Source organism: Pan paniscus, chromosome 3 (assembly GCF_029289425.2).
Source record: "Pan paniscus chromosome 3, NHGRI_mPanPan1-v2.0_pri, whole genome shotgun sequence".
Taxonomy (NCBI): Eukaryota; Metazoa; Chordata; class Mammalia; order Primates; family Hominidae; genus Pan; species Pan paniscus.
The window spans coordinates 79,734,183-79,760,368 of NC_073252.2; the positions used below are offsets into that span (position 1 = coordinate 79,734,183).

Consider the following 26,186-nt stretch of genomic DNA (forward strand, 5'->3'; position numbering starts at 1 on the left):
AGCGAAGAAGATTGCTTAAGCTGAGGAGTTTGAGGTTGCAGTAAGCTGTGACTGCACCACTCCACTCCAGTCTGGGTGACAAAGTGAGACCCAGTCTTTTAAAAAAAAAAAAAAAAGTTTATATGTTTATTAGGGTCATTTGCCAAAAACATTTGTTGTTTTAAGCATTGTCATAGAATCCTGGCTTCAAAGGCTGCTGTAGGGTGGGAGAAGATAATTGTGGAGCGTGGGATATTGATCATACTGATGGGAGATTTGGAGTCGGGTCTCAGGGCACTGCTCCAGTGAGATTCAGTTTGTGAAACGTACTTGGTATTGCCAGCATTTCCATCAACTCACAGTTGCCCTGAGAACAGATCCAGCCTAGAAGAGTTATTTAAAGGACAGGGCAAGGGAAAGCAGCTGGGGGCTTAAAGAATTCACCTCTTAGCTCCCCTGTTTGCCTAATTTCTCTGCCTTTCTTTATTCCCAACTTAGAGAGTAGAAAGAGTGGTTTCTAAGTCTTGGTGTGCCTGAAGCATGCCTGGGGTGCTGTTAAAAGGCAGGTTTCTGGGCTCATCTCCATAACTGGATCTGAGGGTAAGGTAAGGACGTTTTGGTCACACTGCCTTTCTTGGGCCTCTCTTTTCAGAGTCCTATCTTACTCCTTTTTGTATCTGATTCTCACACCAACTTTGTTAGGTCAACACCTTCCATTATTACTATTATGAATATGAAGATAAGGAGGGTAGCTGTGGTAGGCAGCCTCTAAGATGGCCTGATGATATCTGCCTCCAGATATTCACGCCCTTAGGCAGTCCTCCTCCTTGAGTATGAATTGGACCTAGTACCTCACTTCTTGTGATTAGAATATGGTAAAAGTGATGGAACGTCACCTCTGAGACCAGGTTACAGAGGCGGCGGCTCCCATTCCTGCGATCTCAGGCTTTCTGTCTCCTGCATCGCCGGCTGCTTTGTTGGGAGCACTCTCAGGCAGCCCGCAGAGAATCCCCATCACGAGGAACCGAGGCACCATGACCTGCTTGGAATTCGCTTAGAAGTGTATTCTCCAGCTCTGGTTGGGCCCAGCTTGACTGCAACTCCATGAGAGATCTGGAGACACAGGCACTCAGCTAAACCATTCCAGAACTCCTGGCCCACAGAAGTGTGAGATAACTGTTGTAAGTCATTTGGTCTCAGAATAATTTGTTTCCAACAATAGATAACTAAGTATGTGGCAAAAGCAGAAGGAGCCGCAGATTAAAAAAGAACTTGGCCACTTTCGCCACCCTTCTACCTGGGGCTGGAGTTTGATGCCCTTTCTGAAAGATTAAAATGGACACTAGATGTGTCTTTTCTTTTGTCTTTAAATCATTTCAGTTTTTAACTTGTCACTGCAGCTGCCTTTTGTAACTACTGCAGATCCCCACATTTCTCCTCTGTGGAGCTCCCCAGGCCAGCAGTGCCCACACTCCCTGCCCACCGAGGGTCAGTGAGCAGTACAGCTTCTGGCCCAGTGCCAGCCACGCCCGTGTGCCTTGTGGCCAAGCACTTCTTCACATCACAAGCTGGCTCGATGTCTTGGGTGTGATGTCTGCGAGCTTATTATGAACTTTGAGCTCACAGAAAACAGTGTTCTAGGAAACACTGTTTTGAGATGTGGGGGAGTGGGGAAGTTGTGGGCAAGGTGCCTGCAAAGACCAACTCACATCAGCCCCTTCTGAGAAAGAAAGAAAAATTGCCTCATAGACCAAACAAGGGTTTGGGTGGCTGCTGTCCGTGTCTGGGGAGTTGCCCTGGCAGAAGCTGGGAAACAGATGAGCGGTCATCATCAGGAAGATTTCTGCCTTTCCTTACAGCACCTTTTACTCCAAGAAACATTATCTTCCCTGGTGCCCGGGACTCCATCCAGCTTGCCAGGCTTCTAGAATCTCCTCACCCCACACAGCACCCCTTCAGGCCATAGACAGGTCAAGCACCACTCTTCCACTCAAATTGATCAGTTTGGTGTCCTGTTAGCTAGGTACTTGTTTTCTCTTAGTTACCAGTGACTCCCCTAAAGTAGTTATCCTCCCTTCTTTAAGGTTTCACTGGCAGTATAATGTCAAAAAAACAGAACAGTCAAGGTCTAACACAAATTACTCACTTATTTTATCCATACATTTAGAAAAACTAACATCTCTGGAGACCATCACTTCTTAGAATAATGGACATTTTAGTGTCAAAAGGAAAAGTGCACACACGTGGGAACAGAGACACAGGATCACTTCAGACCCCAAATGTATAAAGGGCATAAACTCAGAATAAAGGATAACTTTCTAAATTGAATAAATATGTGAAAAACTCAATGTCCCAATTTTACTATTTTCCCCTCTCCTTGGTGTGGGGTCTTGGTTTGGTGTCTAACTCCAAACCAAGAAGTCTAACTCCAACTTGGAAGTCTTTTCTAACTCCTGTTCAGAGGTAGAAATCCATCCATGCTATAGCCAAGCTAGTTATGTGTCACTCTCCCCAGATAATATGGGTTAATGTGGCTAAAACGTGCCTATCTTCAAAAGGCCCTTAAGAAATGGGGCCTTTTGAAGATAGGCTGGGCGCGGTGGCTCACGCCTGTAATCCTAGCACTTTGGGAGGCCGAGGCAGGTGGATCACGAGGTCAGGAGATCGAGACCATCCTGACTAACACAGTGAAACCCCGTCTCTACTAAAAATACAAAAAGAAATTAGCCGGGCGTGGTGGCAGACACCTGTAGTCCCAGCTACTCGGGAGGCTGAGGCAGGAGAATGGCGTGAACCCAGGAGCAGAGGTTGCAGTGAGCCGACATCGTGCCACCGCACTCCAGCCTGGGAGACAGAGTGAGAGTCCATCTCAAAAAAAAAAAAAAAAAAAAAAAGGATGTAGTGGTGGGCATTTATGGCAGAGTAACGAGGAAGTTTGGCCTTTCTGTAAATTTCTGGAAAAAAAACCAAAAAGTATATGTTGCAGCAAACTTACAGAATCAGCTCTGGTCACCCAGAGCCATTTTTCCAAAGCCACAAGTTTTCAAGGCTTTCCCCACTCACCACAGCCCATCAACTGCAAAAGCAGCCGGTATCAGACATTCCTCATCTTAAAACCACAACCTGGAGCGCCTGGGTTGGGCAACAAGCCTGGTCTTTGGGTTAAGGCAGCTCTCAAAACTGAGCCAGTTTCAAGCCATGTTTTTAAATATAAATCACTAGCCATGTGCCAGTTATTATGATGACCAAATTCAGTAGGAATGCATTTCACTCAAGGCACTGATTCAAAACGAAACCCTGACATCGGAAATGCCAGGGGATGAACTGGAGGTGACGATGTAAACTTCAAAACATTAGACATGAGGAAGCGACAGCGGCTTTGCTTCCCGCGCAGCCCGGGCCCCACAGTTCTTCATATCTGTTCCTTTGTCCTCTTCAGAGATGACCTTAGGAGCTATTCTGAGAAGGGGTGCTTCTCACTTTTGCTTTCTTCCAGTGCCCCCTGGTGGAAACCTGTTCCCAATCAGCCCAGCTGTTGCCACCCAGGAACCTCTGGGGGTGGAAGGAATGTCAATAGGAGCCTATCCTAGAGGACAGAGGGGCGCAAATCCTTCCAAGGAAAAAACACAAATACCAAAGATGGGAGGGCCAACTGCCTATCCCATGACAGACGTGCCGGTTTCTAAAGGTCACAGAGATTACATCTGATGCGATGCCCTTTTTCTGATTTGCTGGCCTGAGGCTCATCATTAGAAATATTTACTGAGGAATAAGAAGTAGATGAAAAGAACAGCGCAGATGTAAGCCTGGGAGAGGAAGCTCAGCTCCTTCAGTGATAATCTTCAAGCCCGAATATATTCTTTCCACATTTCCTTCCAGCAGGCAAATAGTCATTGCCTATCTCTGGGGCATTTTTGTCACTCTGGCAAAGGCCCTTGATATGCATGAGTTCCTGCCTAAGTTGGGAATTTGCTAAAAGCTCAAGAGCTTTCCCTCTGAGGTTAATCGGCAAAACAATTCAAAGAATGGCTTCTGTAATCACAGAATGCCTGTGGAAGGGCGCTGTCTATTTACTTACTGGGAACACCTGTGCTGCTGTAAATTGAAAATGATCATGAAATGAATGCTCCTTGATACCTGCATTGGAATGAATTTTGGCCCAACACTTCAACCTGTAAATAAAGATGCCTGCTGTCTTGGAAAGTCATGCCAAACAAGGGAACACCAGGGAGCTGTTTGGCTTTCATAGTGTGATTTTTCTTCTCGCAATGATTATTTATTGGGCAGCAACTCTGCTGGCCAGAGGATGGAACCACAAACAAAGCAGTGGTTTGCCTTCCTGCTCACCACTGTTCTTGGTCTTTGGGGGAAATTAAATTAAATTGGGTCATAATTAAAGCAGTGGTAGGGTAGGTCTGTATCTTTCTTTAAAGGCCATTGTCTTTGCTATTGAATCAGGAAACATAAGAATTTTTGAAAATATTTTCTCCTAAATTCCAGGCTGCAGAAGACAGTGAAGACAACCAAGGGGAATATTATCAGGTGTGGCCATGTGTGGTGAGGTCAGGGAGCTGGGGGAGGCATTTCTCTAGTCCCAGATACTCCTGCCTGCTGACTGATACCAGCAATTTCTCTTTCAAAGTTCTTGACTTGGCCAGGCATGGTGGCTCCTGCCTGTAATCCCAGCAGTTTGGGAGGCCAAAGAGGGCGGATCACTTGAGGTTGGGAGTTTGAGACTAGCTTGGCCAATGTCGTGAAATCCTATCTCTACTAAAAATACCAAAAAAATTAGCCGGGTATGGTGGAGTGTGCCTGTAGTCCCAGCTACTTGGGAGGCTGAGGCAGGAGAATCGCTTGAACCTGGGAGGCGGAGGTTGCAGTGAGCCGAGATCATGCCACTGCACTCCAGCCTGGATGACAGAGCAAGACTCCATCTCAAACAAAACAAAACAAACAAAAAACCACACACACACACAAAGTTGTTGACACTTGAATAAGGTGGTTCCCCAAAATGTAACTACTCATAAGCCTAACATTGATCAGAAGCCTCAATAACATAAATGTTGATCAACACGTATTTTGTATGTTATGTGTATCATACACTGTATTCTTACAATAAAGTAAGCTAGAGAAAAGAAATGCTTTAAGAAAGTCATAAGGAAGAGAAAATAGATTTACTATTCATGGAGTGAAAGTGGCTCATCATAAATGCCTTCATCCTCATCATCTTCATGTTGAATAGTCTGAGAAGGATGATGAAGAGGAGGGATTGGTCTTTCTGTCTCAGGGGTGACAGAGGCAGAAGAAAATCTTCATGTAAATGTTTATACCATGTTTTTCAAGTGTCACACTATTTAAATTTAATGTGTTGTGATGGTTAATTTTATGGGTCAACATGGCTTGGCCACAGTGCCCAGATATTTGATCAAACATTATTCTGGATGTTTCTGTGAAGGTAATTTTTGGATGAGATGAACATTTAAACCGGTGGACTTGGAGTAAAGTGGGTCACCGTCCATCATGTGAGTGGGCCTCTCCCACAGTTGAAGTCCCTAATCAATGAAAGTCAGACCTCCCCTGAGCAAGGAGGACTTTTGCCAGCAGACCGCCTTTGGGCTCAAACTGCAACTCTTCTCTCATTCTTCAGCTTGCCGGCCTACCCTGTTAGATTTTGGACTTGCCAGTTTCCACAACTGCCTGAGCCAGTTCCTTAAAAGAAACCTCTCTCTGTGTTCACCCTGACTGTTACAAATGTCATGCTTACAAACATGTACACGCCTCTGCACTGCAGTAAGCATGACATTGCTGAAGCGCTGCAGTACAGCATGTTTACTATTTAACATTGTGTCTGTCATTTATACCTTACTGAGAAAAAGTGTGAGAGCCTCTCCTGAGGCCTGCTTTGATAGCAGGGAGAGAGAGTCTCCTGGAGTCCTGAATGGGGGAAACATCTGCCTTTGAGTCAGGGATAAAGTTGGCTCAGAAGAGAGGAGTTGGAGCTGAAGATTCGCTTTCGTTTACTAAGCCTTCTTCCTCCATTTTGTCTTCAGAGGGAAAACCACACCTGCTCCTATTTGGTTACCTTAAATGTATTTTGTGAGTACTCAATAAATAGTTGCTGAATGAGTTCTAGGGAACTGGGGGATGGGGACAAAGTGGTAAAGTAACTGAGAGTAGCTGGTATGTTCTAGCCATGTTTGCCTCTGCAATCTTATTTAATCTTCTCATCCACAAGGATAGTCCTATTGTGATGCTCATGGACTCTGGGTTTGACTTCTGGCTCAGCTGCTTTTTATGTGACTGGATAAATGGCTGAAGCTCTCTGTTCCTCTGTTTCTTTATGTGTAAGATGGGGATCATAATGTTAGTATAGTAAGTAAGTTAGCATGGCGTAGTATAGTAAGATCTAAGTATCTGTCATGCCTGGCATATGGTAAGGGCTGTGTTGGTAGAAGTGGGGAAACCCTTTCTTAGAAGACAGCTTTTATTACCTACATTTTCTAGATTTGATTGCCCAAAATCACATTGTTGCTCCAAGAAAAGGGAACAGTGATTTGAGTGCATGTCTGCCTGATACTAAAGCCTGCTGAACCCCATATGTTCTTTTAATACAGAAAAGAAAAAACAAACACATTTGAATGCCAGAGAGTTTTTAATAATTTCATTTGGCATCTCATGGTTTGGTACTTTATTTTGGATAAGCATTTGTTTAAAAATATATGTCTGGAATAAAAGGTTAGACTTATGAGCCCCCACAAATGCTGGCTAAAGCTCCGGAAGCTCAGTCTTCACCTTTGCCGTTCCGCTCAGTCAAAAGGTCACGGTCAGCTTAGCTTTCTCTGTGGCCAGCATCACACTATGAAATACTGGGTGATAAGATGAATGAGTGGAAAAAAAAAAAGAGCTCAGATGTAATGTAAGGGTGTTGATATTGGTGGGGTCTTATTTAACAGTTATTTATTGAGCTTTTGTTATGTGCCAGGCACTGATGCTAGAAGCTAGGGAGAAGACAGAAAAAAAAATTAAAAATAAAAAAAAAGGATAAGATGCAGTCCCTGAGATTGAGAAGCTTACAATCTGGTCCAGTGTCTCCACTGGGGTTGATTTTGCCCCCAGGGAACATTTGGCAATGCCTGGAAACACTTGGGTTTCTGCAGTTGGAAGGTGGTGGTGGTGTGGGTGTTAGAAGGGAGGGGGTTATGTGCTGCTGGCATCTAGTGCATAAAGGCCAGAGATGCCCTAAATATTCAGTGGTACACAAGACAGCTCCCCACAATAAAGAATGATCCTGTCTAAAATGTTGATAGTGGTGAGATTGAGAAGCCCTGTGAGATGAAGCCTACACAGAGAAACTTAAATGACGATCTCAGGTGGTACCTAACTAGGAGCCACAGGGCAGGACTGACCATAGGTGCTTTGGGAACTGAAAGGAAGAGTACATGGGAGTGTATTGCAATGGAAGTCTTCCTTTCCAGGCTGGAGGCAGAAATGCACGACGTGTCTGTGAGAACAGAGCAAACGGAAGAAGCTGGTGCAGCAGGAATTGGTGAAAGCTAAAGTAGTCAGGGTGGGGTCACTTACGGAAGACCTTGAAAGTGGGGGAAGATATAATGCTGAGGATGAAGAGCAGTTGGCTGAAGCAGGCTTTTAGGGAAATGGGTATATGGGGTGAATCGAAGGAGACAGCTCAGAGCAGAGACTCTAGATTCAGGTTCACATCCTGGCTCCCCGCTTACTAGCCCTTTGTTGGTAAGGAGTAACCTCTCTGTGATTCAGATTCCTCATCTGTAAAACGGCATCTACTTCACAGAGTCATTGTGAGGACTAAGCGAATTAATGCAAAATTACAGGTACGAGTTGATGAGGGCTTAGCCTTGCTTATTGGAAGGGTGTAGAAGAAGGAAAAAGCCAAGCCCTGTGAACAGACTGATAGATTGATGGCAGATCAAATACAAAGGGTGGGGCTCAGGAAGAATCTAAGTTTTCTATGGTGGACTCATTCACAGACATGGGGAGATTGGAAAGGGGAAGCAACACAATGGTTTTCTTACTAAGGATAGTGAGGAAGATGATAATTCTGTTGGGGAAAAGGTAAGACAGAGGCCAAATTGGGGAAATAAAAATCCTTTTGCATCTATCACTAAAAGTTATGTACATGTAGAAAGCTATCAATCATAGAATGGGTACCTAACTATCAAATCACAGACCTATTTGATTTTCTGGGTTTTTCCTTTTCTTTATATAAGCTTTGAAATATTTCAAGCATACAGAAAAAAGTAGAAAATAACATAACAGGCTAGTGATTACTCAAGGATAAAGTGGCCATTATATACACTTTTTGGCTTTGATGATATTTGTTTATATTAAAACAGGAGGCTATATAGATGGTCAGAGCTCACCTTCCTGGACCATTTTCCAATGGCTTCCAGGCTGAGAACTGATTGCTCTGCTTGGCCTGTGGCCAAGTTGTTCTCTAGTATCTATGAAGCCTCCCTACTACATAGACTCCCAAGGTCTTATCTTCCTTTATTTCAAGGACTTTTATGACTGAGTTATTCCTCTCTGGTCACACTGTTCACCACTTCGGATTGGACCTGCTTGTTCTGTTCCAAATACCATTTGCAAATTTCCAATAGGAATGAATCAAGACAGGTACATCCTCTGAGCAAGCTTATAATTTTGTGCTCTTTCAAACATATTCATTCATTCATTCATTCACTGAACAAATATTTATTGAGTATTCATTGTGTCAAAAAGTGTTGTAGCTTCTTGGGATATAATAATTGTGAACACAATAGACAAAGGTGCTTGTTTACATACTAGTGAGGGAGACAAACAGCAAAGAAAAAAAGGTAAATAAATTGCACAGCATGTTAGAAGGTGAGAAATACATCAAAAAAGAAAGAAAAAGTAGAGCAGAGTGAGGAACCTCAAAAGTTAGGGAGTGCAGATGGCCGTAATGTCAAATCGGGGGCTATTCACTTAGAAGATGAGATTTGAGCAAAGACTTGGAGGGATTGGAGGGAGTTAAGAAAGGAGGGAGGAGTGCTCTGGAAAAAACAAAAGCCAAGAATCTCTGGTGAGAGCAGGCCCTATGGCTCCAGCAGCAGCATTGCGGTGTGGCTGAGTGAGGTGAGCAGGAGCTTATTGCAGAGGAGATGAGAGGGAACAGGAGGCCAGATCATGGAGCATTTTATAGGCTCTTATGGAACATGTAGCTATAACCCTGAGTGAAATGGGGAGCTATTGTGGGGTTCTCAGACAAGGAGTAACATGATCCGACTTAAGACTTAAATTAATTACTCTGGCTGCTGTGCTGAGAATAAAGCATAGTGGGAGGAGGAGAAGCAGGAAGAAGTTAGGAGGCTTTTGGTGTGAGCCAGGTGAGGTGATGGTGGCTTATCCATGGTGGTGATGGATGAGATGGGGAAAGCAATAAGTATGTGTGTGTGTGTGTGTGTGTTTTAAATTGTGTTGAAATATATATATCAAAAATTTACCATTTTAACCATATTTGAGTGTACAGTTCAGCAGCATTAAGTACATTCACATTGTTATAAACCATAACCATTCTCTATCTCCAAAACTTTTTCATCATCCCAAATGGAAACTCTTGAATAAACAGCCTTCTGTATCCACAGGTTCAACATTGCTGGGTTCAACCAACTGTGGAACAAAAATATTTGAAAAAGAAGGATGGTTGTGTCTGTATTGAACATGTACAGACATTTTTTTCTTGTTATTATTCCCTAAACAATATAGTGTAACAATGATTTACATAGCATTTACATTGTATTAGGTATTATAAGTAATCCAGAGATGATTTAAAGTATATGTGAGGAAGTGTGTAGGTTACATGCAAATATGTCATTTTATATAAGGATCTTAAGCATCTATGGATTTTGATATCTGTCGGAGGATCTGGAACCAATCTCCCATGGACACTGGGGAAGTCTGTATTTTTTAAAGACACAGTCAGCAAACTTTCTTGATAAATTGGCCTGTGTGAGAGAGAGAGAGAGGAGTCAAGGATGACTAAGATTATTTACCTGAGCAACTGGAAAGACGGAATTGCTTTTGACAAGATGGAGAAGGGTGATAGAGCCCGTTTGGGGAGGGAGGAAGAAAAAGAGTTCAGATTTCATCTCCTGTTTACTTGAAGTATCTACTAGACATCCAAGTGGAGAATTTGAGAATGCATTTGGGTAGGTGAGTCTGGAGTTAATTAGAACTGGGCTAGATGTGTGTATTTTGATGTCATCAGCTGATAGATAGTTTTTAGGCTGCAGGAGGGAATGGGATAATCAAAAGAGTGAATAAGACAAAGAAAAGAAGAAATCAAAAGCTTTGCGGGAAATCTAGCATTATTCAGAGGTCAGGGAGGTAGAGAACAAAGCAGCAAAGGAGACTGACAAGGAGCAAAGCCAAGGGATATGGTACCAATGCTGCCAAGAGAGAGGTTCAGTAAGATGAGGACTTAGAGTTGACCGTTGGATTTAGTGGTGCATGGGTCACTGGTGACCTTAACAAGAGCAGTTTTGTTTTTTTTTCTAGAAGTGGTAGAGATGACAGCCTGACTGTAATGGAAGGAGAGCAGTTGGAGACAGCAAGTAACGAGCCTTATTTCTAGGGCCGGAGGACTGGCTCATGCCTTTAATCCCAGGACTTTGGGAGGCCTAGGTGGGCAGATCACTTGAGATCAGGAGTTTGAGACCAGCCTAGCCAAAATGGTGAAACCCCATCTCTACTAAAAATACAAAAATTAGCCGGGCATGGTGACAGGTGTCTGTAATCCCAGGTACTCTGGAGGCTGAGGCAGGAGAATTGCTCGAACCTGGGAGCCGGAGATTGCAGTGAGCCAAGATGGCACCAATGCACTCCAGTCTCGGCGACAGAGCGAGACTTGGTCTCAACCAAAAAAAAAAAAAGAGACTTATTTCTAGATTTTACAATAAATAGAGAGCAAATCAATGAAGGAAATAAGATCACGCGTAGTTTGTTTTAACAGCTGAAGTAACTGCATATATATACGTATATATGTATTTTATATATACATACGTATATACGTATATATGTGTATACGTATATATGTATTTTAATAGCTGAAGTAACTGCATATATATGTACATATATACATATATATGTGTGTATGTATATATACACATATATGTATATACATATATACATACATATGCATATATACGTATATACATATGTATATACGTATGTATGTGTACGTATACATATATTTGTGTACGTGTGTGTGTGTGTGTGTGTATATATATGCTGATGATCCAGTAGAGGGGGAAAAAATGGTGATATAGGAGAAGGAGGGAGTATTTTTAAAATTTTGAATTTGAATACCTCCAAGTGGGCTTGGGCACAACATTTTGCCACAGTCTACACTCTATTCTGACCTACTTCATTCATTTATGTAACCTACATTTGGTTTTGCATCCTGTGGCCTGAATAGATACAGATCTATTTGGGGCTCTAAAACAGCACTGGAATAAATTGGTTAAAATATAAATGAGACCCATTCCTGCCAAAGTCAACAGAGTCCTTAAGTGCTAATGTGCCCTCTCTTTGAAGAGTGATTTTTTGGCAGGTTCCTCATCCCAGCAGACACAGCAGATGAAAATGGCAGTCAGAAGCAGCTGAAATCCAAACACCAAAGAACATGATGTAGTGTAGATTCTTGGGAATTAGTAATTTATTTTATTTTTGTCTCCAGAAGTAAGTCTTTGGGTGGACCATGGAAAATGAGTGATTTCTGGGTGCAGGAAAAGGAAGAGAGAAATGGAAGAAAAGGAAGAGAGAAAGGAAGAGAGAAATCGGGGGGAGCAATGAAACAGCAGTGGGTGCAAAGGTGAGTCCTTGCCTGGGCTTGGACTTGAACTGTATGTCCATGGTAGAGAAGAGAGGTTTCCCACTGGACCATCAGTCTGTCCATGGCTCAACAACTGAGCAATGGTGACGTCCAAATCAGAGAAAGGTAAGTAACTGATGTATGAATGTAGGTTTAGAAGATCAACTTCTTTGATAGGAAAGGAACTAATATGTATTGATAATGTGTAGGGATTAAATTTTGCAGCCAGCCTGCAAAATGGCTCAGTGTTCCCCACCTTTTAGTATTCATTCCTCTCCATCCTAAACTTTATCTTGGAAACAAAAATCTGTAAGGGTTAGTTCAATGTCCTCCTAAGCCCTCTGGATTCTGGTTGGATTATACCTGTTGGGAACCCTGGAATGAAGTTGTAATGAGGTTGTTGTGTCCCTAAACAGCAGATCATTCATCTCCTCAAAGCGATCTCTGCTCTATTTTACTCTCTCTCACTCCTGGTCCTTGTGAACCTAGGGATGGTGACAGTTCCAGTACTGCTGGACCTGGGTTCCTGTATATCTTTCGTGGTTTTCACTTCTTTGTAATTAGTCCCTTTATAAATAACCCTTTCAAAGTTAATCTAAGTATGTCAAGTTTTCTCTTGTATCAGAAGTAGCTCTAGGAAGCAGATTCAGAGTTGGGTATGGGATTTATTTGGTCATATATTTAGAGGTCCAGAGATACTCTCTGCTGGAGAAATAACTCAGTTATCAATTAATCAAATTGTCATTGGTACTGCTTGGGATAAAGGGCAAAGAGAGGGCAAGATGCTGGCTTTATGGCATTTCAGGAAAACCCCAATAAGAGAATTGCAGCACAAACCCCTAGGAATATTTTCCATCTCAAAAACAGCTCCTGACTTTCTACTGGTAAAGACTGAATGCTTAATCACGGATCATCAAATAGTTAAGTGATCCAAGCTGCTTATCATGAGCTGGGTGTTATCTGATTCAATGGACTGTGAAATCAGTCATGCGTACTAGTTTTCTATCCTAATACAGAAGTGGCATATATGAAAATGGGCCCTAGCAGATCCAGAAGCTTCAAGAAAGCTTCATAAGCATGCAGCATCTATTCACATTGTACCTACTCTTTCTGCTTCTACTTCAATTCACACCAGTGGCCTCTTGGGTAGTTTTCCAACAGCTTATGGGAGAAAATCTCTGGCTTGATTTACAGGAAGATCTGCATCATAAATGTGTACCAACAGGAAATAGCCATTGTACTATAGCCTCATTCAGAGGTAGCCTGATAGATAGTGTTGAAATAAAGTCCTCCCAGAACTTCAGGAAACACATAAGTTTATTCACTTCATTAGGAAAAGAGATAGTCTGAGACACTGATCTACGTCGATTCATGGGCAATGGTAAAAACAAATTGGTCTGCCAATTTGGAAGGAACAAAATTGGGAGATTGGTGACAAGGAGATCTTGGGGAAAGGGATGTGGTTGAATTTCTTAGAACAGGGACAGAATAGGAAGATATAACCAGAGATTGACAAGATGACCCATGTTGTGGAGGGAGTTAGCTTTTTCTTAGTCTCACTGGTGCTTGTTCAATGGTCCCCGAATACCTTACCATGTGTCCCATAACTCCAAAGCAGCTGACTTGATAAAACAGAAGAATGGCCTTTTAAAGGCTCAATTACTATCACATCTGGAAGACACCATCTTGCAAAGTTCAGGTAGGGTCCTGTAGGATACAATAAAGTCTTAAACCATCAGCAAATATGCTTTTATTTTTCCATAGCCAGGATACATGAGTCTGGAAACAAAGCAGTGGAGATTGGAGCAGCCTCTCTCACCATTTCATCTAATAATGCACTGGAATATTGTTGTTTCCTTTCCCTGAGACTTTGGTTTTTGTAGGTTTGGAGATTCCATTGCCAAGAGAAGAATCCTTTTATTAGGGAATATTGAAAGTTGAACTGCCCTGTGGCCACTATGGGATTCCTTGTACTACTGAATTTATAGGCCCTGAAGGGGGTCAATGTAGCTGGGGTGATTATCCTGATTAACAGAGGAAAATTGGGTTGGTGCTTCACAATTACAGCAAAGAGGACTTTGTTTAAACATTAGGGAATGCATTAGTTTTATTTCTTAATATTCTTAATAGTCCTGGTCAATGGAAAACTGTAGCAACCCTACAAAGACAAGACTAAACAAAAACCCAAATCCTACAGGAATGGATATTTGGGCACCTCCTCCAGCCAAGGTGTTGGCAGTGGCAAAGGGGAAATGGAATGGATAATGGAAGAGGGCATATATGATTTCCACTTTAGGATGGGCCGAGCGTGGTGACTCATAGCTGTAATCCCAGCACTTTGGGAGGCCAGGTTGGGCGGATCACTTGAGGTCAGGAGTCCGAGACTAGGCTGGCCAACATGGTGAAATCCCATCTCTACTAAAAACTACAAAAAATTAGCTGGGTGTGGTGGCACATGCCTGTAATCCCAGCTACTCAGGAGGCTGAGGCAGGAGAATCACTTGAACCTGGGAGGTAGAGGAGGTTGCAGTGAACCAAGATAGCACCACTGCACTCCAGCCTGGCCGACGCAGTGAGACTCTGTCTGAAAAAAAAGAAACAAAAAATGGGTGCTGAGGGGTGGACTGTGCTGGATGTTTCCTGTCTGCCTCTCTCCCTGCTGGTCCACTCTCTGCCTTTCACCAGCCTGCTCTTTGCTCCTGTGTGATTTACATACAACCATCTGGCTTCCTGCTGGATTAGGCCAATGGAGAGCCCAGCAAGGAGGGAGGGAGGACAGTGGAGTAAGGATATTTATCCTCCTGATTTTCTTGCTGTGAAGTCTCCTTGGGCAGTCTGTGTCCTTGGATGGATGATACATGCTCTTTTCCAGGTGGCCTGGGCCACAGATACCCTCTCCTTCTAGGTTCTGGTAACCTTCCCTTCCCTCCTCACTTGGTTAGGTGTGGTGATGGCTCAGCTCTGGATTCCTGCACTATCCTTGTAGTTTTACTACACTCTGCCTACATCTCTATACTTCCTTTTATAAATAAATCCTTCTCAACATATCCCAGTTTGAGTGTGCCTTCTGATTCTTGTTGGGATCCTGACTGATAATACTTACCTTTATGATCCAGGGACTTTAAAAGATGTTATCTGATTGATTCTTCACCACGATCCTATTATAATCAGCCTTCTTGATTACCCTCTTACTGTATACCTGGTATTGGTCTAGGAGTTTTACATGAATCGATTCAATTAGTCCTCACCATTGGCTTACGTGTTAGGCATCCTATTATTCCCATTTTACAGACGAGGAAACTGAAGCACAGAACATTTACTAGTTTACTCAAAGTCACAAAGTTAGACATTTATAGGGCTTCTCAAAGGGAGTACATACTATTTACCTGAGTTTTACAGTTAGGAAAATTAAGACTTAGAGAAGTAAAGGGACTTATCCAAGATGTAGTCAGCCAGGTGACTAGGGCTAAACCCCAGGTCTGTCTCCCCTCAAAGTGAATGCTCACCTCTAAGGTACTCTGCTGCCTCCAGAATATTTTCGGATGTCAATATGAGTATGAGCTGATGGGGAAATGTAGGTTCTATGAAAACAAAATATCCTTTTGAAATTCAAAATTTATTTATGTTTTTTTTTTGACAGAGTCTCACTCTGTCACCAGGGCTGGAGTGCAGTGGTGCAATCTCAGCTCACTGCAGCCTCCATCTCCCAGGCTCAAGGGATCCTCCCACCTCAGCCTCCTGAGTATTGAAGACTACAGGCATGTACCACCATGCCTGGCTAATTTTTTAAAAAAGTTTTTTGGGGTAGACATGGGGTTCTGCCATGTTGCCCAGGCTGATCTCGAACTCCTGGGCTCAAGCGATCTGCCTGCTTCGGCCTCCCAAGGTGCTGGGATTAGCGGCATGAGCCACCACCCTTGGCTTATTTATGGTCTTTAAAAAGGAAAATCATCTCACTTCAATAAAGATGAAGCTTGACAATGAAAGTCTAGGCATAACCTAGACTTACTAGCTAGTTCTTTCTTCAAATATTCAGTTTATCTTTAAACTTATTCCATAGTAAGAGCCCATGTTTTATGGAATACTATGCAGTCATAAAAACGAATGAGTTCATGTCCTTTGCAGGGACATGGATGAAGCCGGAAGCCATCATTCTCAGCAAACTAACACAGGAACAGAAAGCCCAACACTGCATATTCTCACTCATAAGTGGGAGTTGAACAATGAGAATATATGGACACAGAGAGGGGAACATCACACACCAGGGCCTGTTGTGGGGTGGAGGGCAAGGGGAGGGAGAGCATTAGGACAAATACCTAATGCATGCGGGGCTTAAAATCTAGATGATGGTTTGATAGGTGCAGCAAACTACCATGGCACATATATATCTATGTAACAAACCTGCTTGTTCTGCACATGTATCCCAGAACTTAAAGTAAAATTTAAAAAAAGAAAGAAAGAAATACCAATACCTAGATTCCTCCCCAGACAGTCTAATTTTTTTGGTCTGGGGTATGCAGGGTATGACCTGTACACCAGAATATTTTTTTTAAAGCTCCTCAGATAATTCTAACATGCAGCTAAGGTTTAGAACAATTTTTAATTACAATAAATAAGTAAAAGAATAAAAATCCCACTGAAATGTTGATGGAATTTTTAAAAAGAGCCTATGTTTTAAACATTTCAATTTAAAAAAATATGACAGATCTAATTCAAAATGCCTGCTAACAGATTTCCTAGGAGAGCATCACTTCTGGAATCCTATTCTCTTGTACATTTGTTAGCGAACATTAGCCCCGACAAAGGTAAAAGAGAATACACTGGTCATTTATCACTCACAGACTGAGGAAATGCAAAAACCAGGCCAGAGGAGAAGAGCCTGAGAAGGGAAACCACACTGGCCAAGGTGCCAGAAACTTATTTTTTGCTTTAGTGACAGTTATTTGTCTTCCACTAGTGAAGGAAGGCACGATCGAGACTTTCATACGCTTTATAATAATTCGCCTCACCCTTCCCTTAGAGACTCCCTCAATATCACGTACTCATGGCTTTCTAACAGCTGAGAAATGATCTGCTTTTCAGATAACACCATCCAGTCGGTTTTCTGTTGTTGCTGTTGCTGTTCAGTGCAGAAGCGGTAAGTCTACTTCCGAGGGCAATTTCTTGAAAATTAATTAATTCCGTTTCTTTATTACCTGTGGAGTCACCATGTCTCTTTGCACCCGCTGTTCTCTCTACCTGGGAACCTTCTCCCATTTTCTCCCTGTTGAATGCCTATTTGTTTACAGGTCTAGGTCAAATGTCAGGTCATCTGGGATCCTTTCCTGATCCTTTAGATTTCGTTGTTCATTCCATTGCATTCCCACCATGTGCGGCATTGTTCTCCACTTAATTTTTATTTCATGTATGTTGTTTATAGGTCTGCACTCCAATACGTATTTTTTCCCTTTAAGGGCAAGAATCCTATCTTAGTTATCTATCTCCCCAAAACTATCGGTGTATCTTATACTTTGGTGGCAGTAAATGACTCTGTAAGAATTAAATCCAAGGCAGCATGTTAACAGAAAAAGCTAACATTTAACAGGAGCTTCCTGTATATCAGATACTATGCTAAAAGATTTACGTTTATTAACCCATACAGTTCTCAAAACCACCTACTTTTTTTTTTTTACGATCCCCATTTTACAGATGAGGAAATTGAAGATTAGAGAGGTTACATTGCTTACCCAAGGCCACACTATGAAATGGTGGAGCTGGGATTCAAACTCATGTTCCTAATCACTATACCATGTCTATTTATAACAAAAAGATACCATCAAATGAGGTAATGCATATAAAGTGACAAACACTGAGCCAGATATGGAGTAAGTTTTCATTACAATGATTATAATTTTATGCCCTGAAGATGCACCAGACTCTACTGGGAATGTGACATGTTTTCTCAATTTTATTTTATAACAACTCTATGCTCTTAGCACCTCTAGTTCCTGGAGAAGGAAACTTAAGTTCTTAAAACCAGTAATTTGCCCAGGGAGATGGAGTTAGGAAGCCTTCTAAATGAAAATGGAGTTGGAAAGAGACCTGGATTTTTCTACTATTTCTGTGAAAATCTAGTGGATGTATAGATACCTTTTGTACAAATAATTATTTGTAACATGATTGCTTTTCAATGTCAGACAAGTGAGAACACAGATAAGCCTGAGCACAGATGAAGAGCTTCCAGAAAAATACACCCAGCATCGCAGGCCGTGGCTCAGCCAATTGTCAAATAAGAAGCAAGTAAGTATCATTTTGACAGGCAAGAGGGGAATGGAGAAGGTTGTCTTTTTAGAGTCTTCATTCATGAGGTGCTGTTTGTTGCCCAGAATCTAGTATCCTGCTTGGCATAAAATAAGTGCTCAGTAATTTGTGAAGGAATGTTCTAGAAGAAAGTAAAAGTAAAAAGAAAAGACCAGTTAAAATAGGCTACTTATATTTAAAGGCAGAACTTGAAAATGGGCAATGAGTGGGAAAAAACATATTCTGGCTTCTGTCATTTTGAGGCTGAGATTAATTTTCACTTCAGTGAGAAACAGCATTCTTAGGAAGTATGGTAAACCCAAGCACAAACTGCCACCACATAAAAAGAAAAAGGCCATTTTTCTTCTTTTAAGGAGAAAAAAAATCCTTAAAACAAGGTAAAACTATTGAAGAGGAGTACATCATCTTTTGAAAATTTTGATATGAAAAGAAATCCAGTAAAGTGCTGTCAAGAGAACTTGTGATCTCAAAAGTGTACAAAATGATGAGTGTATTGCTGGATCCTAAAGGAGTTTTATAGTTAGTCCTTTTCTACATTTATCTCATCCTGGCTTCTGCCTTGGTGTAGCTGGATAAGAAAAGTGAGGCAGAAGGCAAATATGCTTTGTCCCTATATTTTTTAGTACAAATTATTAAAATGATAGTAAAACAACTCACTTATTGGTTTTCACAGTCCAACACGGGCCGTGTGCAGCCGTCAAAACGAAAGCCACTGCCTCCCCTCCCACCCTCTGAGGTTGCTGAAGAGAAGATCCAAGTCAAGGCACTTTATGATTTTCTGCCCAGAGAACCCTGTAATTTAGCCTTAAGGAGAGCAGAAGAATACCTGATACTGGAGAAATACAATCCTCACTGGTGGAAGGCAAGAGACCGTTTGGGGTAAGACACTTACATGACTTAGTCAGTATCCAATTCTTCCAACACAAAGAAGACTACTTAGTGACTCAGGCTTATAACTCTTCCCTCTGCATGAAATGGAATCTGTCCCCTCTCCCCCAGGATGTGTGAGAGAATGAGAGAACAGTGATTTCAGGCAGAGTCTCAGAACCAGATACACCTGGCTTCACATCCTGATGCTGCCGCTTACTATTGTGTGTCCCCGGGCAAGTCACTTACCGTCTCTGAGTTTTTGTTTCTTTATTTGTACAATGGAAATAATAATTCTGACAATGTAGGTTCTTATTCTAATTTGTGCTTTCATTTGGGAATTTGTCAGTTTTTTCCTGTTAAGCTCTAAGGTAAGTACAGAAATAGTATTTTATTCACTTTTATGTTTCTAGAATGACTAGTTTTGAAAGCAAACATTGCAGTCGCTGCTGAATTAGATTAGAAAGAAAAAAGACCCTGGGATGCAGATAGGTTTCATTGTGCCAATTGCAACAGATGGTTAATGCCTGACTGGAGTCCTGAGTTGAGAAGAATTCTGAGGAATATCTGGACTTCCTGAGAGAGAAGGCTGGCATTGATTTCTGATATTTGCCAAGATTTGGAGATTTTAAGTATCTAAGTATTATAAGCATGTAAATTACATACCTCTCCAACTACATTTTCTCAATGATGTGGCTCTCTTAACAGTTCTCAACATGTGATGGAGACTTTTCAGTGGAAAAAGAGGCGTTAGTAGGTTCAGGACTGTGTAATTAGCCACACCTGCGGGTATACTATTGGCATGCCTCAGACTTAAAAATTGAATTTTTTATTTCACAGTAAGTGAATAGAGTTTTTAAAAAAATATAATATGCAAACATTAATGTCAAAATTCTGCTTTGCCACTACCTCCAAACCCAAGTGTCTCCCCAAAAGTAAATACTATTATCCATTTTCAGATTATTTTAAGTACACTTACATGCACATATCAAAATATATGGTATTGTTTGTAGAATTCATTTACCTAAATCTTATCATACTTTCTGCATGATTCTGCAACTTACTTTTATTTCTCAATAATATGTCTTGGAGATCTTTTTGTAATTTCAAATGTTGGTTAAGGTATAGGAAAAGTGAAACTTCTACCATGCTGATAGGTGTGCAAGTTGGTATATCCTCCTTTGAGGACAATTTGTTGCATATCCTGAAAGATGCACATATCCCGTGACTTAGCAATTCCCTTCTTTGCTATCTGTCTTTGAGAAATATTCTTCTGTACAAGAAGGCGTGTTCAAGGATTTCTTTACAGCGTTGCTTCTACTAGCGAAGTAGCTAAACTAGAATACCTATGCTATGGAATACTCCTCAGCAATTGAAAAGAATGAAGTCAATGTCTTTGTAATTGCTGTGTTTTTAACATAGTCACTATGATATCAGATGATCATTTAAGTGCCCCCTTTTCTCTCTGAAAAGATTGTGGGGTCATAAAACCTCTTAAACTACTCACATTACAAGTTGGCGTCTTAATACATTCCTTGTACAGAGATTTTTGTTGAGTTAGAAATAAAAAAACTTTTTTTTCTCCTTTTAACAATTTAATCAGTAAAATGAATTTGATTTCCCCCCTACATCCTTGAGGTTTTAAAAGGATTGTTGCCATGATAATGCCACAAACATGCCAAGCATTTTGATTTTTGCTTTTTCTTTTGTTGTAGGAATGAAGGCTTAATCCCAAGCAACTATGTGACTGAAAACAAAATAACTAATTTAGAAATATATGAGTAAGTCTTCTCCAAAATATAACCTATGAAAATCAGGGACATTTTGGCAGCTTGTAAGTATAGATACTGTTTTGGGTCTGTAGAAGGAAAAAAAAGTAACGCATTTGACAGCGTTAATAATAAAGAGACGTTTGATCCTTATCATGGTTGATTCAGAAACTTCTTTTCCTTAAACTTATTTTTGTTCTGTTTTGTATAGCCACTTTTTCTGTTTTAACAGTGACAGACTGAACCCAAACACTCATCTGGCACTTATTTTACTATATATCTTAACTGGAAAATTTACTTTAAAAAATGACATTAAATTTTCAGTGAGTGGTAAACTTAACCATATAGATAAATTACTGTATTTTGGCTTATGTTTTTATATGTTTTAGAAATAGCTGACGATAAGAACTAGGCTAATGCTGTAGTTTGGAAGAACTGTTTGGCATGTTCACTAGAGTTCCGCCTGAAATCTATTTTTGTTACAATTACAGATTTGGAAGATGGAGGAAATCTTAGCAATCACTTTTTTAGCCCCTCATTTTGCAGATGAGAAGATTGATAGATTACAGGTAGAGAACGGCAGAACTAAGACTAGTCATATGTTTTTTATAAATTTAGATTTTCAGTTTGAGCATCTCCCCCTACCTTCATCCCACTTGGGCACTTATCTTAAAATTAGCATATGCTTCCACCAGGTGGCAGTAGGTAATATGCATTGAGGCATTAAGACAAGTGCTTCTCTGAGAACCAGGCAGCAAATACAATTGAATGAGAGAAACTCCTTGGTTGGTCTTGCTACTAATAAAGCCCACCTGGAGGCCTAACTCAGTACATCTCTCCTAAAACAAATTCGAATTCAAAAGCTTTGGTGGATAATGTAGACTTTATTGGAGGAGAGAAGGAGATGACTTCAGGACACATGACTCATCTACATTACTCTATGAGATTTCTCCAGTAGCTATTTCTGTTCTCTCTCCAGTCACTCTCCTCAGCTCCATCATAGGATCTCTTCTCTCTTTTCCCACCTTCACTTGGCCTCCTGTCTCTATTGGAGCCATTTAGCCCTTCCCGAGATTCTAATCTCCAGTAAATCAAAGTTCTCAGGTGACTGAACCCACCTTCCTTAGAAAACAGTTCCAAAGTGCTCACTTCGGCAGAGCACATACTAAAATTGGAATGATACAGAGAAGATTAGCATGGCAATTTTTAAAAATTGAAAACAAAAGAGGCCAGGCATGGTGGTTCATGCCTGTAACCCTAGCACTTTGGGAGACTGAGGTGGGAGAATTGCTTGAGCTCAGGAGTTCAAGACCGTCCTGGGCAACATAGTGAGACCCTATCTCTATAAAAAAAGGACAGAAAAAAAAAAAGCAGTTCCACAGCTATCTATTCAAGAGCATGTCCTCATGAGGTCTCACTGCTATCCTGAGCTGAAGCTGACCAACAAAAACAGGCCTCTTGCAAAGCCAGGTCAGAGATTTTGTATGTATTTACAGATATTATATGAAAATCTCTTGCTCAGAAAAATTAGAAAAATGAGACTTTTTTTCATATAATTTGGATTTTACAAGCGATTAAAGGAGACATTTGTGAAAGTAGCTAACACAGTGCCTGGTGGTTAGTGAATGGACACTCACTACCTAGGAATGCTACTTTCCACCCTTTCATTATTCATTAATTTGCTCATTGATTACCCTGTTTAGACAAGGCCTAGGCTCTGGCTATAACAGCCTGTTTATACTGTGGATGTTGGATCATCTGAATTAAACTACTCTGGGGTTACAACTGCTACCTCATTTCCTTGGGCCTTGATTTATATATGTGTTTTTTTTTAAATAATCCTTTTTAAAATGACTCCAATTATGAGAAAACTCATTTTTCATTTTATTGCTGTTTTTAAAAACAGCTTTATTAATATGTAGATAAAATAGCTATCATTATTGATCACTGAAATTTATTGATCACTATGTGCCAAGCACTGTTCTAATGACCGTACAAAAGTTACTGCCCTAGGTTGAAGTACTAGAGCATGTGTATAGAAATGGGAACAACCTGGGTCCAAATCCTGGCATCAGCACTGACTAGTGCTTTGGTTCTGGGCAGAGTTACCTAATGTCTCTAAACTTCTGAATGATCTGAAAAGCAGAGAAAATAATATCTATTCTATCTGTTACATAATAAATGTTCAATACATTCTAGTGATTATTATTATTTCATGAACTATGAAACTAACAGGAAAAACATTTACAGTTTGGGCTACCTTGCCTGGTATTTACAGGCATTCAACACTCCTTCGTTACTTCAGTCCTCAAATCACCTTATTTGTTCCATCTGTATTTATTGTACACTTACGATGTACCAGATATAACAACCTGAAATATACAGAGTTATGGAACTTACAGTTCTTGGGGAAAAACAGACATTAAACAACCCTAAGTCCACAAATAAATGTACAATTTTATTTATTTATTTATTTATTTATTTTTGAGACAGAGTCTCGCTTTGTCACCCAGGCTGGAGTGCAGTGTCGTGATCTCGGCTCACTGCAAGCTCCGCCTCCTGGGTTCACGCCATTCTCCTGCCTCAGCCTCCTGAGTAGCTGGGACTACAGGCGCCCGCTACCACGCCCGGTTTTTTTTTTTTTTTAAGTAGAGACAGAGTTTCACGGTGTTAGCCAGGATGGTCTCAATCTCCTAACCCCGTGATCCGCCCGCCTCTACCTCCCAAAGTGCTGGGATTACAGGCGTGAGCCACCGCGCCCAGCCCATAAATGTACAATTTTAAATCGTAGTGTTATGACACACTGGAGCCTGGGGCGGGGGGTGGGGCGAGGGCGGCAAGGGGAGGGAGAGCATCAGGAAGAAGAGCTAATGGGTGCTGGGCTTAATCCTAGGTGATGAGCTGATCTGTGCAGCAAACCACTGTGGCACACATCTACCTATGTAACAAACCTGAATATCCTGCACATGTACCCCGGAACTTAAAATAAAAGTTGAAGAAAAAAATAAAATAAACTGTAGTGTTTTGAAGGAACAGTATTGGACGCTGTGGAAGAAAACAGGGCAGGGGATGTAATTCAGATGGGGGATGTTGGGTTGACTCTGAGGAAGTGACTTGAGGTCTAAAGGTGGTAGCAGGTAGTGTGTGTTGGGGGGAGGGTGGGGTATGGTGGAAGGAATGCTGTGTCAATGTGGAGTTCTGATATTTCAGAGGAACCTTTGTGCATAGAAAGATTTATGACTACTTTAAATGAATATCCGAATTATCAACATTACAATGTAAAAACCTAGTTTTCAGAAAGTCCTCAAATTCAACTTATAAAATTTGGTATACTATATATAAATCTAAAGAAGTAAGAACAATCAGCTTAATTCAAACTCAACATACTAGATATCCTTAAACAATCAGTCCTATTTATAAGCTCAGTTAATTAAATTTTTGGAAACTTTTAATTTGCATTAATAAACTGAATAAATTCAGTTTTCTTCCAAAGTACTTCACGTGCCTGACAGGGCAAATTTACAATTGTAATAAGCCCTATGCAAGTCTTTAAATGATCCTGGAAATCTAATAAACTAAACTTATAAATGTGGGAAATCAAGTTCTTTTAACTGTGCAAATATCATTTTAAAAACAAGTCAAATTATCTTCAACTTCAGATAACAAGTTTAAAATTAATTATGCCTTTTAAATCAGAGGCAAATATCTAATATGCCAGATTCTCTTAAAATAATAGATATTTTAAATACCAAACATATTGATTATTCCTGAACTTTACAGAAGCATGAGTTTCATTTATCTCATTATCTGTACACGGAATCCTTAATCTTCTCACAGTTAGAAAGTCATTTACTAAGAGAAGCAGATTTACATTCTCAGATCTAATGGGGTTTCTAGATCAAAAATTCAAGAACACAATACTGTTTACTTATAGAAGTCTAAGATTGGGACATGAGACCAGAGGTGTTCACATAACATACAGGATGTTTCTACTCACCCATAGCTGGACGTGCTGGATTAAAAAAAAAATGTCGATAGGATTCCTGTCCCTAACTCCTTCATACACATCATTTGGTCTTAGTTGTAATCAATGTTGTCTAGGTCTAAGAGTTGTCCAAGAGTTACAGTTTTACTTACATATTAAAAAAAAAAACCCTTCTAACTTTTATAATCTGATTTAAATAGATGAAATTCTGAAATACTGTGCTCTTGCCTCCTTTAAGTTCCATTCGTTCTATCTCTTTCCTGCCTGATAGAATTCCGAATTATTTTAAAAGATCTTGAATTTGTCACATACTTCTATCTGGCAATATTAGATTAAGTTTAAAACCTTCTTAAAAATCTTGTTTTTGAGTGCTTGCTTCGGCAGCACATATACTAAAAATTGGAACAATACAGAGAAGATTAGCATGTTCCCTGTGCAAGGATGACGCACAAATTCATGAAGCATTAAAATTTTTTTAAAGTCTTGTTTTGAAATGAAAGCCTTTCAGTTTTCCTTTCTCTCTCTTTTGTTCTACCATTTTTTCTTTCTCCTTCCTGTACAACATTTGCTTACTGACTAGGTATTATCATATCAAACTGTATGTTTAGCTTACAGTATTAATTATGTTTACTGTGTGTACTTCTGATATTCTAAAGTCATTTAACTACATGTTTCATGCAGAGAAAAACAGCATGACTGGGGGCAGAAAAGGGGTTGGTGAATCTGAGGAAGGAAATAATTCCAATGAGACTGAAGCTTAGTGAGTGAGGGGAGACTCAGGAGAGAGATGAGGTGGGAGAGGGTGTTAGAGGCAAGTTCATGTATTGGTTGTTCCATGTATTCTGTTTTTTGATTTTTTAAAAATTTTATTTTAGATCTAGAGGGTACACATGCAAGTTTTTTTTTATCAACAGTATATTGTGTAATGGTGGGTATTGGGTTTCTGGTGTACCCATCACCCAAATAGTGAACATTTTATCCAATAAGTCATTTTTCAACTCTCACCCCCACTTCCATCCTCCCTGCTTTGGGAGTTCCCAGTGTCCATTATTTCCATCTCTATGGCTATGTGTTCCCCCTGTTATCTCCCACTTGTAAGTGAGAACATCTACTAACTACTGACTATACTATGACGTAATATACTTAGGAGTGTCAGAAAAGTAAGAATGGGCTTTAATTTTTGGAAGGGGTAACAAAGCACCTATAAAAACATGTAAATAGGAAGTTTCTGAGAGGAAAGACAGAAATGAGTATTTTTTTAGTTTGTCTGCCAAAACTCAGTGTTTGTTCAAGATGATTTATCACATACCTTTCATGGAAATTTATAAGAAGTTAAATCATTCATAATGATATACTAAGCGTATATTGGAAGCTGAATTGAGATATGATAGAATAAACTAGATATTGACTTGAAAAT

At 40.5% G+C, this 26,186-nt stretch overlaps 1 protein-coding gene, 1 non-coding gene and 1 pseudogene across 2 annotated transcripts in view; all 3 read left to right on the top strand.

Moving 5' to 3' along the window:
• TXK (TXK tyrosine kinase) overlaps nucleotides 1–26,186 on the top strand; it is a 70,518-nt gene that overhangs the window by 3,206 nt on the left and 41,126 nt on the right. Inside the window, exons 2-5 of the mRNA XM_055111568.2 lie at nucleotides 16,931–16,985; nucleotides 18,025–18,127; nucleotides 18,822–19,027; nucleotides 20,731–20,796. Coding sequence (XP_054967543.1) covers nucleotides 16,931–16,985; nucleotides 18,025–18,127; nucleotides 18,822–19,027; nucleotides 20,731–20,796 — 430 coding nt within the window. The remainder of the gene's footprint in view (nucleotides 1–16,930; nucleotides 16,986–18,024; nucleotides 18,128–18,821; nucleotides 19,028–20,730; nucleotides 20,797–26,186) is intronic.
• Nucleotides 21,928–21,985, top strand: LOC112439689 (U6 spliceosomal RNA; annotated as a pseudogene).
• LOC112439792 (U6 spliceosomal RNA) lies at nucleotides 25,138–25,245 on the top strand. The gene has a single exon (XR_003028012.1). It is a non-coding gene; the product is annotated as a U6 spliceosomal RNA (small nuclear RNA).